The following is a 15,942-nucleotide window of genomic DNA, read 5'->3' on the forward strand; positions in this document are numbered from 1 at the left end:
AAAGCCAAGAAACGACTTCAATGTGTTCGTCGACACAAAAATGGAAAACCAACTTTTCCTTCTCCATGACAGCGCAAAGCCTCATACAAGTCTACGCACACTGGAGGAGCTCAAAAAACTTCACTGGACTGCTCATCCTCATCCACCCTACAGCCGCGATGCCGCAACTTCCGACTTCCGTTTGTTTGGCACAATGAAGGATGTACTCCGCTGAAAGCAGTAAACAATGTTCAAATGTGTGAGAAGTCTTATGGGACTTAACTGCTAAGGTCACCAGCCCCTAAGCTTACACACTACTTAACCTAAATTACCCTAAGGAGAAACACACACACCCCTGCCCGACGGAGGACTCGAACCTCCGCCGGAACCAGCCGCACAGTCCATGACTGGAGCGCTTTAATTCACGCTAAAAATCATAACTGAGAGACCACGTTAAGCTACCTCTCATAGTTCTTGAGTAATTAAGTAAAAACCAATTTTGTAACTAAAATATACCCATCTGTGGTAAATTAAGTACCTGTAATTTTAAGAGTAGAGAATTTGGTTAAAGCAGATGGTAAAGCATACTAAATAACACAGCTATATCAAATTTTAGAGTTGTATTAACAACAGCCAATACAAGTTCTAGTAGAGGTATGGTTCAAAGGTAACGATGTACCGTTAGTTCCACTATAAAAATACTACATGGCCGGGACCAGCCGCACAGTCCATGACTGCAGCGCCATATGGAAGCAGTACGTAGATGATTGGGGGAGGGGGGGTTATTGATGCAGCAAGACGCTGGCTCCGACGCCGAGTAGAGTAGTGCCATACGGGCATACAGCAAGCTGGCCTCAATGAATGTAGATTATGTTGAAAATTAGCTTTTGTGGCCAAAACAGTGGGGATTGATATGGTGTATGGGAATCCTGAATAAAACCAACCTGCTTTCAGAAAGAAATTTGTTGCATTAGTTATTGAACGCCCCTCGCAGGTTGCAGAGACGGAGATCCTGTCGCAGAACAGACTAGCGGGGGAGTTGCATCGAGTCACTCTTCGGACGACGGCAACTTAAATATGAACAACAACAACAACAACGACGACGACGACGACAGTCGCCATGTGATCACCGAGGCAGCAGAGTGCGACGGGTACAGTCGAGGCTCGAGCCACAACTCACCTCTATGATCTGCTGCAGGTCCCTCACATAGACTGCCTCGGTGTCGATGATCTCCATGACGACGCGGTCCATGTAGGAGATGTGGGGGTCGCAGTAGCGCGGCCGCTGACTGTGCGGGGGCGGCCACGGCGACGACACGTGGGCGGCGCGTGGGGGCGGCGGGCTGCACACGCCGCTGTCCCCGGAGCCTGCCAACAGGTGCCCGGTGTTGACGATGTGCGCGTCTGACGTAAACATCACATAAATAACAGATACACATAGAGACTGCACGGCGCTGTTACGCGCAATCTGAGGTTCTCCACATTATCTTTAAGATACTGGAACACATGAGTGTACACAAAGTGATCAAGAGCATTCAAATGGCTCTGAGCACTATGGGATTTAACACCTGAGGTCATCAGTCCACTAGAACTTAGAACTACTTAAACCTAACTAACCTAAGGACATCACACATATCCATGCCCAAGGCAGGATTCGAACCTGCGACTGTAGCGGCCGCGCGGTTCCAGACTGAAGCGCCTAGAACCAGTCGGCCACGCCGGCCGGCGATTATACGAATGCGTGGTTCGATTCTTTCCGGTATTTCAGAAAAAACAGACACAATACTTTCAAAAAACTGAGTCGCCTACATGGGCAATGAATCTACAACTCCCAGTGAGGGCCGTTAAACCTCCTGCGAGAATCTACATTACCGAGCGGGAAGGACATGCACGGGGACTGCGACAGATTGCGCTATATGGGAGTCTGAGTCGGCCGGGGAGCGTGTAGAGGTAGTCTACGCATTTGCGATAAAAACTTTGCCTGGGTGGAGCAGGTGGTTAACTCCACTGCCTAGTAAGCAGGAGATCCCGAGTTCGAGTCCCGGTCCACCACACATTTTCACTTGTTGCCGATGATTCTGCACAAAGTCCTGTTGCACCTGATATCATTAGTTCCTTCCCTTCCTTTTACTTTCCTTTTTCCCCCTCCCCCTTCAGTTTACACAACAAGACCAAGAGGAATTCAGCGTGTCGTTTCAACAACGGTGTAACATATATTCAGTAATAAGATGTGCTCTTAAAACAATGTCATCATGTTACTGCAACCGACACATTTAACTGTAACGGGGAAAGAACGTCATTAGAAGTTTTAGTGGCCTCGACAGTGCCCACACGGCCATAGGGCCTCGCATCAGGCCTAAATAGCCGACAGTAGCGTAACGACGCGAGGAACAGACCGGGCGCCCCTCCTTCATAATAATTTGGTAGGACTGTATCAGACGTGAAGGCAGCAAAGAACTCACCGGCCCGGGACAGGAACACTGTGGAGCAGAGCCGTAGCTAAGCAGCTGCCTACTGAGCACGGAAGGCGAAGCTGTCACAGGAGCACACAGTGCCGTGCCTTTAGGCAGATAACGGATGACTGGCGTGACCCGTCTGCCGGGGATTAGCAAGAGAAAGGTCTTCTTTCAGTAATACGCGATTCCCCCTGCACGCGTGGAAAGAGGCGCAACTCTGAGCTGCATTTCGGCAGACAATACCTGACTGCGGAAATGCCCTCCGCTCAATCAGTGGTCGCAACACAGGCATCGACTGCAAATTTTATCGTTGTAAGGTTCTTTGCACAGACCAAGTAAGTAGTGGGAGTAAATTTTTACTGATAATTTCTCGTTGTAAAGAAATAATAGGACTGAATACGGTTAATCTACCAGACGACGACGAGTCTGTTCTGACGCGCCATTTACCTTAAAGATAATACTTAACTGAAGCATGTTCATAATTTAAGCTAGTACAGTTGTTGGATGTGAGGTCCGCCAGTTATGCAAAACACTGTTTTTTTCTCACTATACAAACATTTCGGTACCTCTGTGCTATCATCAGTGGGTTTTCATTTTTATTTATTCTGTAATGTGAAAAATTTTCTCAAATGATTATAAAATTATGTGGATGTTTAGTTCAAACAATAGATCGTTTCTTTTTGTAAATATCTTTTTACATTGGGTGTACATGAATTTTCCGGATCACTTGTGTGTTAATTACAACAGGTAGCTTGTCATCTGCAACCACACGATGTTGATGAGAAAGTCTTTTGCTGGAAGTTAACCTATCTTCTAGAATGTAATTTTGTTTGTCGCGATGTCTTCGCGCCTATACTCGTTTTTGCTTTCGTTTTCGTGTGGCAAGCACTTTCATTCTCCGCATCATGGTGAGCTGTTGCGATGCACAGGTAACTATAACAAAAGGAGCTGCAAACCAAAATGATGAACAAGCTAGTACAGTTAAAAACAAATCGTTCTACAAGCCGGGTATTCCCAACAGCTTGACGTAACACAGAATTTGTCGACCTGTGGACATTGCCAAACTTCATGCCCATAAACGGCAGTAAAAAATTAAATAGCGTTAACACTAATACCGAAATTTGAACTTTGGGGGATCGGGGAGAGGAGACACACGATGACCATGAAGGAATTATCCGAATGGGACGGAAGTCAGCAGATATAATGTTCATGTACAGAAAAACAAATGATAACAGTTTCAGAAAAAATAGATGGTTTATTCAAGGGTAATAGCTGCACAAATCGAGCGAGTCAGTAATGCTTTGGTCTATCTCTGGCCCTTATGTAAGCACTTACTCGGCTTGGCATTGATTGACAGAGTTTCTGGATGTGCTCCTGAGGAATATTGTGCAAAATTTTGTCCAATAGGCGCTTTAGATGGTCAAAATCCCGAGATGATCGGAGGGCCCTGCCCATAATGCTGCAAACGTTCTCAGTTGGGCAGGTGTCCTGCGACCTTTCTGGCCATACGGCCCGACAAGTAGGTGTGATGGTCTGGGAAGCCATTATTTTTCATAGGGGGACTCCTTTGGGTGTCATCCACGGCATTGTTACGCCTCAGTGATATGTCGACGATATCTTGCACCCAGATTTGTTGCCCTTCACGGCAAGCCATCCTCGGCTTACATTTCAGCAAGATACTGGCCGCCCGCACACAGCGAGCTTTCTACTGCTTGTTTTCGTGCTTGCCAGACCCTGTCGTGGACAGCAAGGTCGTCGGATCTCTCCCCAACTGAGAAAGTTTGGAGTACTACGGGCAGGGTTCTCCAATCATCTCGGGATTTTGACCATCTGACTCGCCAATTGGACAGAATTAGTACGACATGCCTCAGAAGGACATCCAACAGTTCCATAAATCAATAACAAACATAAGGTACTGAGGTGGGCCATCGCAGTATTCACTTTCTCATTTTGTGAAGCTCTTTCTCTTTAATATGACATCCAATTTTTCTGAAACTGTAATCATTTGTTTGTCTGTACAAGTACACCACATCTACCAATTACCGTCCCACTCGGATTAATTCCTTCGTGGTAGGTCTTTTTTTCGTCTTAGAGTGCATGCGTTATTCATAAAGGTAGTTCATATATTCTAAATTTTTGGCAAAGAGTATTATTTCACCGCTGCAAATGATTAAAAGCTTTCTCAATTTAATACCTATAAATGCTACCATATAACATGAAGGGAAACTTATCACACAGGACAGGTTTCCTCAATAATGAGTAACGCTGGATTATTTAAGTTGCATTTTAGTAATGTTTATTAATCATTGTACTCCATCAAAGAAAATCGCCTAAGCACTTTAACAAAGGTAGGTATAGAAAATGGTTCAAATGCTTCTGAGCACTATGGAACTTAACTGTCGAGGTCATCAGTTCCCTAGAACTTAGAACTACTTAAACCTAACTAACCTAAGGACATCACATACATCCATGCCCGAGGCAGGATTTGAACCTGCGCCGTAGCGGTCGCGCGGTTCCAGACCGAAGCGCCTTAGAACCGCTCGGCCACATCGGACGGCCAGTAGGTATAGAAAAATAAGTAATACACAATAAAAGGGAGTTGTGAAGTTCTGCTGAAACTGGTCTTCAAAAAGTATTAACAACTTCTGTCGCACAAAGCAATTAGTAAAATCTACATCTACATCTACATCTACATCTACATCCATACTCCGCAAGTCACCTGACGGTGTGTGGCGGAGGGTACCCTGAGTACCTCTATCGGTTCTCCCTTCTATTCCAGTCTCGTATTGTACGTGGAAAGAAGGATTGTCGGTATGCTTCTGTGTGGGCTCTAATCTCTCTGATTTTATCCTCATGGTCTCTTCGCGAGATATACGTAGGAGGGAGCAATATACTGCTTGACTCTTCGGTGAAGGTATGTTCTCGAAACTTTAACAAAAGCCCGTACCGAGCTACTGAGCGTCTCTCCTGCAGAGTTTTACACTGGAGTTTATCTATTATCTCCGTAACGCTTTCGCAATTACTAAATGATCCTGTAACGAAGCGCGCTGCTCTCCGTTGGATCTTCTCTATCTCTTCTATCAACCCTACCTGGTGCGGATCCCACACTGCTGAGCAGTATTCAAGCATTGGGCGAACAAGCGTACTGTAACCTACTTCCTTTGTTGTCGGATTGCATTTCCTTAGGATTCTTCCAATGAATCTCAGTCTGGCACCTGCTTTACCGACGATCAACTTTATATGATCATTCCATTTTAAATCACTCCTAATGAGTACTCCCAGATAATTTATGGAATTAACTGCTTCCAGTTGCTGACCTGCTATTTTGTAGCTAAATGATAAGGGACCTATCTTTCTATGTATTCGCATCACATTACACTTGTCTACATTGAGATTCAATTGCCATTCCGTGCACCATGCGTCAATTCGCTGCAGATCCTCCTGCATTCCAGTACAATTTTCCATTGTTGCAACCTCTCGATACACCACAGCAGCAATATCGCTGATGGGTAGGTATGCCAAAAGCAGTGGAGTAATATCCATGAACAGCTAAAACATTAATTAGGAAACTTGGTTTCATTGTGTAGCCGGTCACATTAATTTTTTTATTCGTAGTAGGGTTTGGTACTATTACGCTACATCATTTGAGGAAACCAATTATAATTAGTACGTCATAAACATTTCGAAAATCTGTAGTACGTTTCTGTGTTTCAGCTGATATTTAAATTAGCTGTAAAGGGTAAACTGATTTTCTTAGAAAAGTCGAGATCTAACACAATTTACTGAAGCGCAGAAAAGTTAATACAAAGTAGAAAGGTATTTTAGGGTAGGACGTCCGTCGACGACGAGATCGTTACAGGCGAAACACGACCAATAAAACAAGCAGAATATTCTAAACTCTTTGGTATTTGTATTGATGTATTGATAATAATGTGATGTGGCTGTCACGTGTTACAGAATACAACGTTTGAGTTCTGCAACATTTGCGTTATCGATAATATCAATATTTTAGAATGAAAATGTCGAGAGGGTGACAATGTCATTAGCGATGGAGCATTGTTACGGAAATGCTCTGCTAAATAAAATGGGAATTCCTGAATGTATGAAGACGTGCTTTCGAAAAACGCCGTTCAGAAAGTTTAGCATCATGTGCAACTGACGGCAGAACGATTCTAGTGCCACCTATATACCACTTGCTTACGGACCGAGCAGACAAGATGAGAGAAACGATGGCTCGTACGGAAGCATATAGACAGTCATTTTTCTGTTGCTCCAGTTACTGGTGGAACAGGAAATGGATGAGTACAGTGGTACGAGGTTCCCTCCGCCATCCCCCTTATAGTGGCATGCGGAGTATGTATGTACATGTAAACTGGACAAGGATGGACCAAGAAAATGACCCTCAGATTTTACGGCGAAACCTCTGCGGTATTTGCTTCTAGATTTTGAGGAAGTCATAGAAACCCTAAATCTGTGTAGCTGAATAACGCCTGGAACACTGTTCATCCTTAATATTAGTCCAGATACGTTAACTACTTCGGCAACTCTCTCGGTAAGATGAGTAAGTGTTTCAAGGGTCACTACAGGTGCCAGTTTGATAGCTTCTCACCGAGAAGCATCGCTTCTATTCGGCCTGCGTCCTTGGGTGCGCGACCAAGGAAGGACGAGCCGTTAATTAAACAAGGGCTTCGGCGATGAATAACTCACACTCGGTTTTACCGGAGACGATCACCTTGGAGGTGCTATTAGAGCAGTTGACTGTTCGTCCTTCGACGTATTCATGTTAGGCGCACTGGAGGAAGACTAATGGGTCAGTGGTCCCGAGACTCGTGGGAACCGGTAGGTAGACGCAGTATGTCTGGGAAAAAGCAGTGAGGGCTAAGGTATCACGAATACTATTAGACAGAAGCACCTAGGCAGTTTTCGATTGTATTACAGCTCGCAAAAATTTATCAGTCACAATTGAATTTGGGAAGAAAGAAAGTCAAAATTTTCAGATGGAGATTGGTGTTTGTTGGACGAAAATATCCTTTAGTTCTCACCACCACCAAGCATTTTCGTCTGTGTACCCATTTTCAAGTGAGTGTGGTATTATCCATCAAATAGACATATATACCTGAATTACAGTCTAAACGTTCGTCCAGTCACACACTCTTAAAATGAATCGGGTTGCTTGGACTTAAAAAATTAAAGTCATGGTTCTATGTGTTTCCTGAACGGCACTGACGTAAGATATCACTCAGGAGCGCGAGAATGTACTGGTTAAGACAACAGGACGAGAAACGACCACCACATTAGCAGAGTATCCTTAGGTGCGTTGTAGATCAGTAAATGGCCACGAATAGTGTGCCGCTACGACTAGGAGTGTGGATTCTGTGTAATATCTTTTGTCATCTTATGGTGGCACTGTGTTATAAGAGATCCGTTGTCTCGGTATCTGGTAAAGTATGCAAAAGTACGGAAGTGCGTCTCGAGAAATGGAAGAAGGCTGCAGAAAGGTAATAACGAGAGGGATGGCACGAGGGACAGAAACAGCTCTCTTAAACGCCGAAAAGGGCGGAAGTTCTTTATATGAAACGAGGCTTTTCCTCCCGTAATTTATTTTTCCTGGTGAATATTTGCTCAACGTTGAGCTAGTGTCTGTTTCTGAGGCTTAATAAACTTCCTGACACCGTCGTTTTAATGTAAGGGACACAACAATTTTGCGAAGTGGATGAATTTTAACTGTGTGTTGTGTGTGTGGTGTGTGCGCGCTAGTGTTTGTGATACAATGAAAGGGAATCAGTAAGGCGGTCGTTAATCATAGGCGCGGATTACATTCGGGCTGGCGCACCTCCCAGTGTGTAGCAATAGAGCGTTCGAAGTGCTACCTTGACTTATCTAAACGCTTTCTGAAAGCGCCGTGAAGCACAGATTACGAGAAATGAGTGCAAGTTACGTCGTGCAGATATCCCCACGTGCAGAGTTCCTGGAAAGACCGAAGGTAAAAGATAGGACGTGGGTGCATCAAAGAAGAGTCACGTGTCATCTGCATATGGGTGAAAGATACGTCACGAAATGTAATCGCGTTCACTGCCGGCAGAAGCAGTGAAAAGGGATAGCTGGGAGAGAAAAAGCACTAAATGAGCTCCAATGAGCTCGTGAAAATATGCCAGCGGAAGTACGGGACATTTCTGTTTTTTACAGTATACGTTGCAAGATAACTAAGAACTGTCGATGAAAACGGAAGACAGAAATTTAACAGCGATCTTTTACGAATTTTTTAAAAAAATCGATTCCACATACAGATGTATGCCACATGTTGGTGAAAGGCATGCTGTTCCTAGACCTTAGATTCTTAATCTGTGCCGCGCTGGTTTAGCCGAGCGGCCTCAGGCGCTGCAGTCATTGACTGTGCGGCTGGTCCCGGCGGAGGTTCGAGTCCTCCCTCGGGCATCGGTGTGTGTGTATTTGTCCCTAGGATAATTTAGATTAAGTAGTGTGTATTCTTAGAGACTCATGACCTTAGCAATTAAGTCCCATAAGATTTCACACACATTTGAATTTTTTTTTCTTAATCTGTTTTGTTAGTTGTTCGTTTCTTTAGAGAAACGTAAACAAGCATTTAAGCGCAATGGTGGAAGCAATGTTGAGTCTCTGTCACACCAGAAAATGTGTACGACTGAAAATGAAAGTAAAAGTCGGCTAAAATGATCAATGCCAAAGAGAGGAATGTGCATGCAGACAACAGACGAAAATGCTACCACTGACACGTCTGATCCTTTAAAATGTATTACGTATAGCGCAATAATAAATATTTTTAGTAGATGCACAGACGGGTTTAAAATAACTTAAGTAGTTTAGTGAAAAATTAAGACAAAATGTTGATATAAAAATCGCAAGGGTTTTTGATCACATTTGAGATTCGCTGCCTCGTGCTTCCTTTTTACGCATAAACTGGCTCACGCAGCGGATTTCGCGGAAGGATCTACTATGAAACACAAAATCTGAACTGCAATGCAGCTTGGATTTTCTTACATACGCAACGCCTTGCCAGAGGTAAAGTTGGACTGGGAGTCACTCGATCGGGTGTGGGTCAAAGAACGAACCATCGAAAGAACGTTAGCTAAACTTTTTAAGTGTACCTACACAAAATTCATATGATAAACATCAAAGGCGAGAGAAGGTTTCATTAGTGAACACTGGCTTTTTGCGTGTTTTTGTAATTTTTCCGTACTGCTCCTAAATGACTTTACACCGGCGTCTGGCAGGATTATTTCTTTAACAAAGCCGAAGACAAAACAGCTACGTTTCTCGTTGTCGAAACGAAACTACAGAGTTATTTGTTTTTGGAAATTTAAAAGATCTCCCTCATCCCCGACATGTGAATATCAGCGCACATAGATACGAAATCAAGACTACGGAGGTCATTTTCAGACACTTAAAAGAAAAAGCACCAGCTGTGCCGTTCCGCAGACCATAAATACTGAAACATTTCCGCTTTGCAAACCGGCAATGACTTGTCCCAGTATATCACATGTACATGTATTTTTGCATGGACCACGGCCAACCCATAAAACATCAAAAACATGCAGTAACCTACATAAAGAAACTTTCCTTTTTAAGAATGTTCCTGATTCGTTCTACCGGAAAATGTGCTCCATAACAGTTTATCATCAGCGGCTTAATTGGTAGACGTGAGGTGAGCCAGTTTTGCGTCGAATTCTTTGACGCAGGCCGGGAACTTTAAGCCATACCGGATTGCTGGCGGTACCACAAACGCCACACCTAAACAAATAAATCAGGACTACAGTTCTGCGCGCATATAAGTATGTGTATCAATAACTCTAACAATACGAGTTAATTAATATCCGGATAATGCTGTATTGGGTAAAAGGAGGGCTATCTGTACTGAGTAGAAGGAGGACTCTGCTGTTTGACCTTCGATGGGCGTGGAAACTAAATGGAGTGTTAATATGAGAAAGGATTTACGCAGAGATAATGCATACATGTATTGACCGTTTTACATTGTAATCACCATGACGGCTGAGACTGTTGTCGTGAAGGTTTACCAGCTTTCCCCTAACACAGGTTTAGGAATGTATGTTACTTGTTTGTTAAACCATCTCGAAGAAGGGAAACTTACAGAGTTTAACATCTCGTCGACGATGAGGTTGTTGGAGACGGAAGGAAATCAGCGGAGATCTTCTCAAAGAAACTACATCATCATTTACCGTAAGGGATCTGGGGTGCCCTTCCCCCGCCCCCCCTCCGCCCCCCGCCCCGCCCCCGAATGCGAGTCCAGTGTCTTACATGTACCACTTTAAGAATTTGGGAATATCGTCACGGTACCACGGAGTACTCATTAGGGATTTTGTCGTCAGGTACAAGTCTTGAACAAGACAACGCCTGATCCCATGCTCCAACTTCTACTCAGTTACTTCTTAAGCGCTTCAAGTAAGGGGATATGGATCACCATTCATATAATACGGATTTGGCACGACCAGTTACTAGTTAACTTTCTCGGATATGAAGAAATAGGTGCGTAGCCAACATGCCAAACTCAAAAGTAAAACTGTAATGGAGCGTAGTGATGCGGCTCATCCGTCATTCTGCAAGTCTTCCACCAGATGGGATACAGGAGTTACTAATAGCTTTAGCATTTAGTTTGAAATTTAGTACGCATGTACGCATATGTAGCATCTATAAATACAGGGCTACTCTTTCCGATATTCATACTTGCTTCAGTTTCCAGCCCTACCGAAAATTGAAAAAAATAACCTTCATGTAAAGAGAGATACACCTAAATTACGACAATCACTTCTTTTCTTCGCGTCGAAACTAGCTAATAATAATACGCTTGGATATTAACAGTAATTTGGGAATGTATATATTTTTTTGCAGTTGGTACCACTGCGTCATCCCGTGTTCGTATATTACGACTTATATTTGCATACACACTTGAAGCGAAGAAGCAGACTGAAAATGTTTCAGAATAAACGATGTGAAAATTGTGTGGCAAAGTTCAAAAACCTTTTACTCTGTCACGTATGAGACAGACCTCTGAATTAGCATAATAATATTATCGGAAACTTCATGACGGCAAATCACACACAGAAAAGAATCCATGCCTATTAGTTCAGCTGCAGATGGAACCGGATCAGCACCACCGAATTTTTTCGTTGTCACGAGGCCTACACCTTTAACTGATTTTCAATGAAACTACCACTGGGATGGCTTCTGAGAATGCGAAGGAACACCTACCTGACAGAATTACTTCGCAAGCGGAAACTGATCTCTTATACAGACGTTTTGCACATCACAATGGCGCAATACTAATACTTGTAACAACTTGGCCCGCACCTAAACCAAATCAAATCGTATTAAAAAATGGGACGGCAAACTATACCTAAATCGTCTAAAATTCAACATGTATCCCTCCTGCTTGACAGGAAGCGATTCTCCTTATAGTATGAAAATCGATTTTCTTAAAAGATAAAGAGAACTACGGCTTTTATAGTAGTATTTTTAAAAACTTTCCCTATTTCGACTGTGCTGTAATACACACGCCAGCCAGGGTAATAATAGTTAGTTTGGCAGCCAAGGTTCACCCTGGCCAGGAACCGCTCTCGTCGTTCCTTTATTTGGTATTTGTTTTGAGAAAGATAACCGTGGCAAGACGTGCTTGGACCAATGACAATTACTAGCTGCGGCTATTTATCACTAACTTCGATAAGCACACGCAGGCTGTTACCCTGGAGAGACACGACGTGAGATGCAGCACGTAGCTCACGGCCTTCTCATACAGCATGACAGTCACTGTCATGAAAGGGTTGCGCAAGTACGCAGCACGGTACTCAGATCCATTGGGTTGTTCAGAATGGTTCAAATAGCTCTAAGCACCATGGGACTTAACATCTGAGGTCATCAGTCCCCTAGACTTATAATTACTTAAACCTAACTAACCTGAGGACATCACACACATCCATGACCGAGAAAGGATTCGAACCTGCGACAGTAGCAGCAGCATGGTTCCAGACTGAAACGCCTAGAACCGCTCGATCACAGGCCATTGGGTTGTTCTACATATGATGAGAGGGTGTTACTTCCTACACAGACCCATATCCGGGTAGCTGTAGCAATCTGTTTTTTGGGTAGGATATATTCTAGAAACAATGTTTTTTTTACCATCACACTACTACGACGGCTTTGTTTCACAATCTGAGAATGCATCTGAACTGCCTTCACGTGGAGTATAAGGATCTATCATTGCAGTATCAGACCGTCGGGGACAACGAAGTGACGGCAGAAACGTTTTATCTCTTACACTCGGGAGTACCGTACCAACCCGACGATGCTAGTAGTAACTCCAGCAAACAAGGCTCGACTTAAAGACTACGCTTCCTCTATGTTGCCTTTGAGTACTGTGTAGATAATGGTAGCCAGAGGCGTCATTCGATAATAATAATGCCTCTGTTGAAAACTAAAAACACGACTGACCTACTCCTCGGCAGCGAGACTTGAAAGAAGACAGCGAATCATTTTTATCGTTTGCTGCTTCTCAATATCTGTGTCCAGAGGAAGCATAAATTTCATATTCCACAACGCATCAATGTGTTGGGGTGAAGGACACAGGAAACTGCGCCCAGAACACTTCACGACAGTCTGTTGCTACGGAAATCCATATTTCAAGATATCAAAAGGACTGTGTGTATTTTGGGATTTCTTATCAACCCCTCAGAAACTAATTAGACGGAAGGCGAATCAAAAGCTGTTCCAGCTTGAAAGGACACACTGCCCAGCTACGCCGACACAGCGGCCATACTGGAGCGCATAGGGCGTGCGCCGAATCGGATGCCAGGCTCGGAGGTTCCCACGCCGCTGACCCAGATGCGCTCACACAGCGGCTTCTTGTGTAACTGCCCTGCTCAACAGTCAACAGGCCGCGCCTCGCACCCGCCCGCTACGTGGCTACAGTGCCACCACTGTGCGGGCGCTACCGGTGCCTCGAGGGCCACGGCGAATACCGCCACAGCTCGGGCGTGTTCTGCCATCTGCAGTGGGCGCTACGGTACGGTGACGAAATCACGAAATACCGGGTGGAGCAAAAAGAACGAATGAATCTGAATGTAATATGATTAGGAGTATTTTGATCACGTATACAATGTGTACACTGAAGAGCCAAAGAAACTGGTACACCTACCTAATATAGTGTAGGGACCCCGCGTGCACGCAGAAGTGCCGCGACACGACGTGGCATGAACTCTTTTAATGTCTGAAGTAGTGCTGGAGGTTATTGACACCATGAATCCTGCAGGGCTGTCCATAAATCCGTAAGAGTACGAGGGGATGGAGATATCTTCTGAATAGCACGTTGCAAGACATTCCAAATATGCTCAATAATGTTCATGTCTGCGGAGTTGGATGGCCAGCTGAAGTGTTTAAACTCAGATGAGTGGTCCTGGAGCCATTCTGTAGCAATTCTGGACGTATGGGGTGTCGCATTGTCCTGCTGGAATTGCCCAAGTCCGTCAGAATGCACAGTGGGCATGAATTGGTGCAGGTGATCAGACAGCGTGCTTGCATAATTGTCACCTGTCAGAGTCGTATCTAGACGTATCATGGGTCCCATATCACTACAACTGCACATGCCCTACACTATTACAGAGCCTCTACCAGCTTGAACAGTCACCTGCTGACATGCAGGGGCCATGGATTCAGGAGGTTGCCTCCATACCCGCTCGATACCATTTGAAACGAGACAGGCAACATGTTTCCTGTCATCAACAACCCAATGTCGGTGTTGACGCGTCCAGACGATGCGTAAAGGTTAGTGTCGTGCAATCATCAAGGGTACACGAGTGGGCCTCCGGCTCCGAAAGCCCATAGTGATGATGTTTCGTTGAATGGTTCGGACGCTGACACTTGTTGATATCCAACATTGAAATCTGCAGCGGAATGGTTGTCACGTTGAACGATTCTCTTCAGTCGTCGTTGGTTCCTTTCTTGCAAGATCTTTTTCCGGCCGCAGCTATGTTGGAGATTGATGTTTTACCGATTTCCTGCTTTTCACGAACACTCGTGAAATGGTCGTATGGGAAAATCCCCACTTCATCGCTACCTTTGTGATGCTGTGTCCCGTCGCTCGCGCGCCCGCTAGAACACCACGTTCAAATTCATTTAAAAGTTGGTAAGCTGCCATTATAGCAGTAGTAACCGATCTAACGACTGTGCCAGACACTTAATGTCTTATATAGGCGTTGCAGGCCGCAGCGCCGTGTTCTGCCTGTTTACGTATCTCTGTATTTGAATACGCATGCCTATACCAGTTTCTTTGCGCTTCGCTGTTGTTATACCAACACAACGTGTAAGTTACTAAATTTAAGAAATGCAATTTTTGAAGAAAGGTAGCATCGGAAAGACACATGTTCAGAATTTACTGTTGCACTAGAGTCGTCTTCTTTTTTTATTAAAAAAAAAAAAAGAAAAACCAAACGATCACCACTTTGGAAACCCCACACCACACGGTCACATTAGCACTGAACAGTGGTTTATGATGCAATTCTTTTGGGTTGTCTGCTGCCCATTAGCGACAGTCTTGATTAATTAAAAATGTCCAAGCGAAAGTGAGCTTCATCGCTCATGTTTTTTCAGTAGCAAAAACATCAAGCATTCTCTCACAAAAGAGTCTCCGTTCGTCAAAATCTGTGAAGCATCTGTACGATCATAATTTTATAAGGATGGAAATGTAACACACAGTTCAGGATGCGCTGTAGCAAGCGACTAGACATACGCAAACTCTGAGCGCGCCGCCTGGTGGAGCAGTGGGTACTTCGAAGAACATACGCTCTAGCCTGTCGACATTTTCTGGAGTTCACGCTGAACCTTTATGCTCAAAACTGAACTGTGTACGAAAAACCCGTTGAACTGTTATAACACATTCATTAGGCTACTTTTCAAATAATGTTCGACAGTGAAAACGCGATGCTGAACGGTCCGCTGCGCCATTGTTAATGAAACTGGACGCTCTAACCGACAGAACAACTGCGCTGGGGGTGTCTGGCAGCTTTCCTCCATTTCTACTACGCAACTCAAATCCGTGTGTTCATGTTACTCCACTCTTAATAACTAGAAATATACGAATACCCATCGCCACCAGCCGGCCGGTGTGGCCGAGCGGTTCTAGGCGCTTCAGTCTATGGGACTTAACAGCTGAGATCCTCAGTCCCCTAGAATTTAGGACTATTAGGACTACTTGAACCTAACTGACCTAAGGACAGCACACACATCCACGCCCGAGGCAGGATTCGAACCTGTGACCGTAGCGGTCGCGCAGTTCCAGACTGTAGCGCCTAGAACCGCTCGGTCACCCCGCCCGTCAATGTTTTATAATCCTGATATATATTATCCATTGTTCCCTTAATTTATTTTGGACGAATACCTGTGTGGTTTCTTCATTCGTGTCCGTGATTAACACCAGTTTTGTCTCTTAACGATCTCGACATTAATGTCATCGGGACGCTAACCT

General features: G+C 44.4%; 1 protein-coding gene across 4 annotated transcripts in view; it reads right to left on the reverse strand.

Moving 5' to 3' along the window:
• LOC126334820 (uncharacterized) overlaps positions 1-15,942 on the reverse strand; it is a 1,262,774-nt gene that overhangs the window by 86,570 nt on the left and 1,160,262 nt on the right. For all 4 annotated transcript variants that reach the window (XM_049997463.1, XM_049997464.1, XM_049997462.1 and 1 more), the window contains exon 4: positions 1,160-1,347. In XM_049997463.1, the coding sequence (XP_049853420.1) occupies positions 1,160-1,347 (188 nt within the window). The remainder of the gene's footprint in view (positions 1-1,159; positions 1,348-15,942) is intronic.

Source organism: Schistocerca gregaria, chromosome 2 (genome assembly GCF_023897955.1).
Source record: "Schistocerca gregaria isolate iqSchGreg1 chromosome 2, iqSchGreg1.2, whole genome shotgun sequence".
In the NCBI taxonomy this organism is placed as follows: domain Eukaryota; kingdom Metazoa; phylum Arthropoda; class Insecta; order Orthoptera; family Acrididae; genus Schistocerca; species Schistocerca gregaria.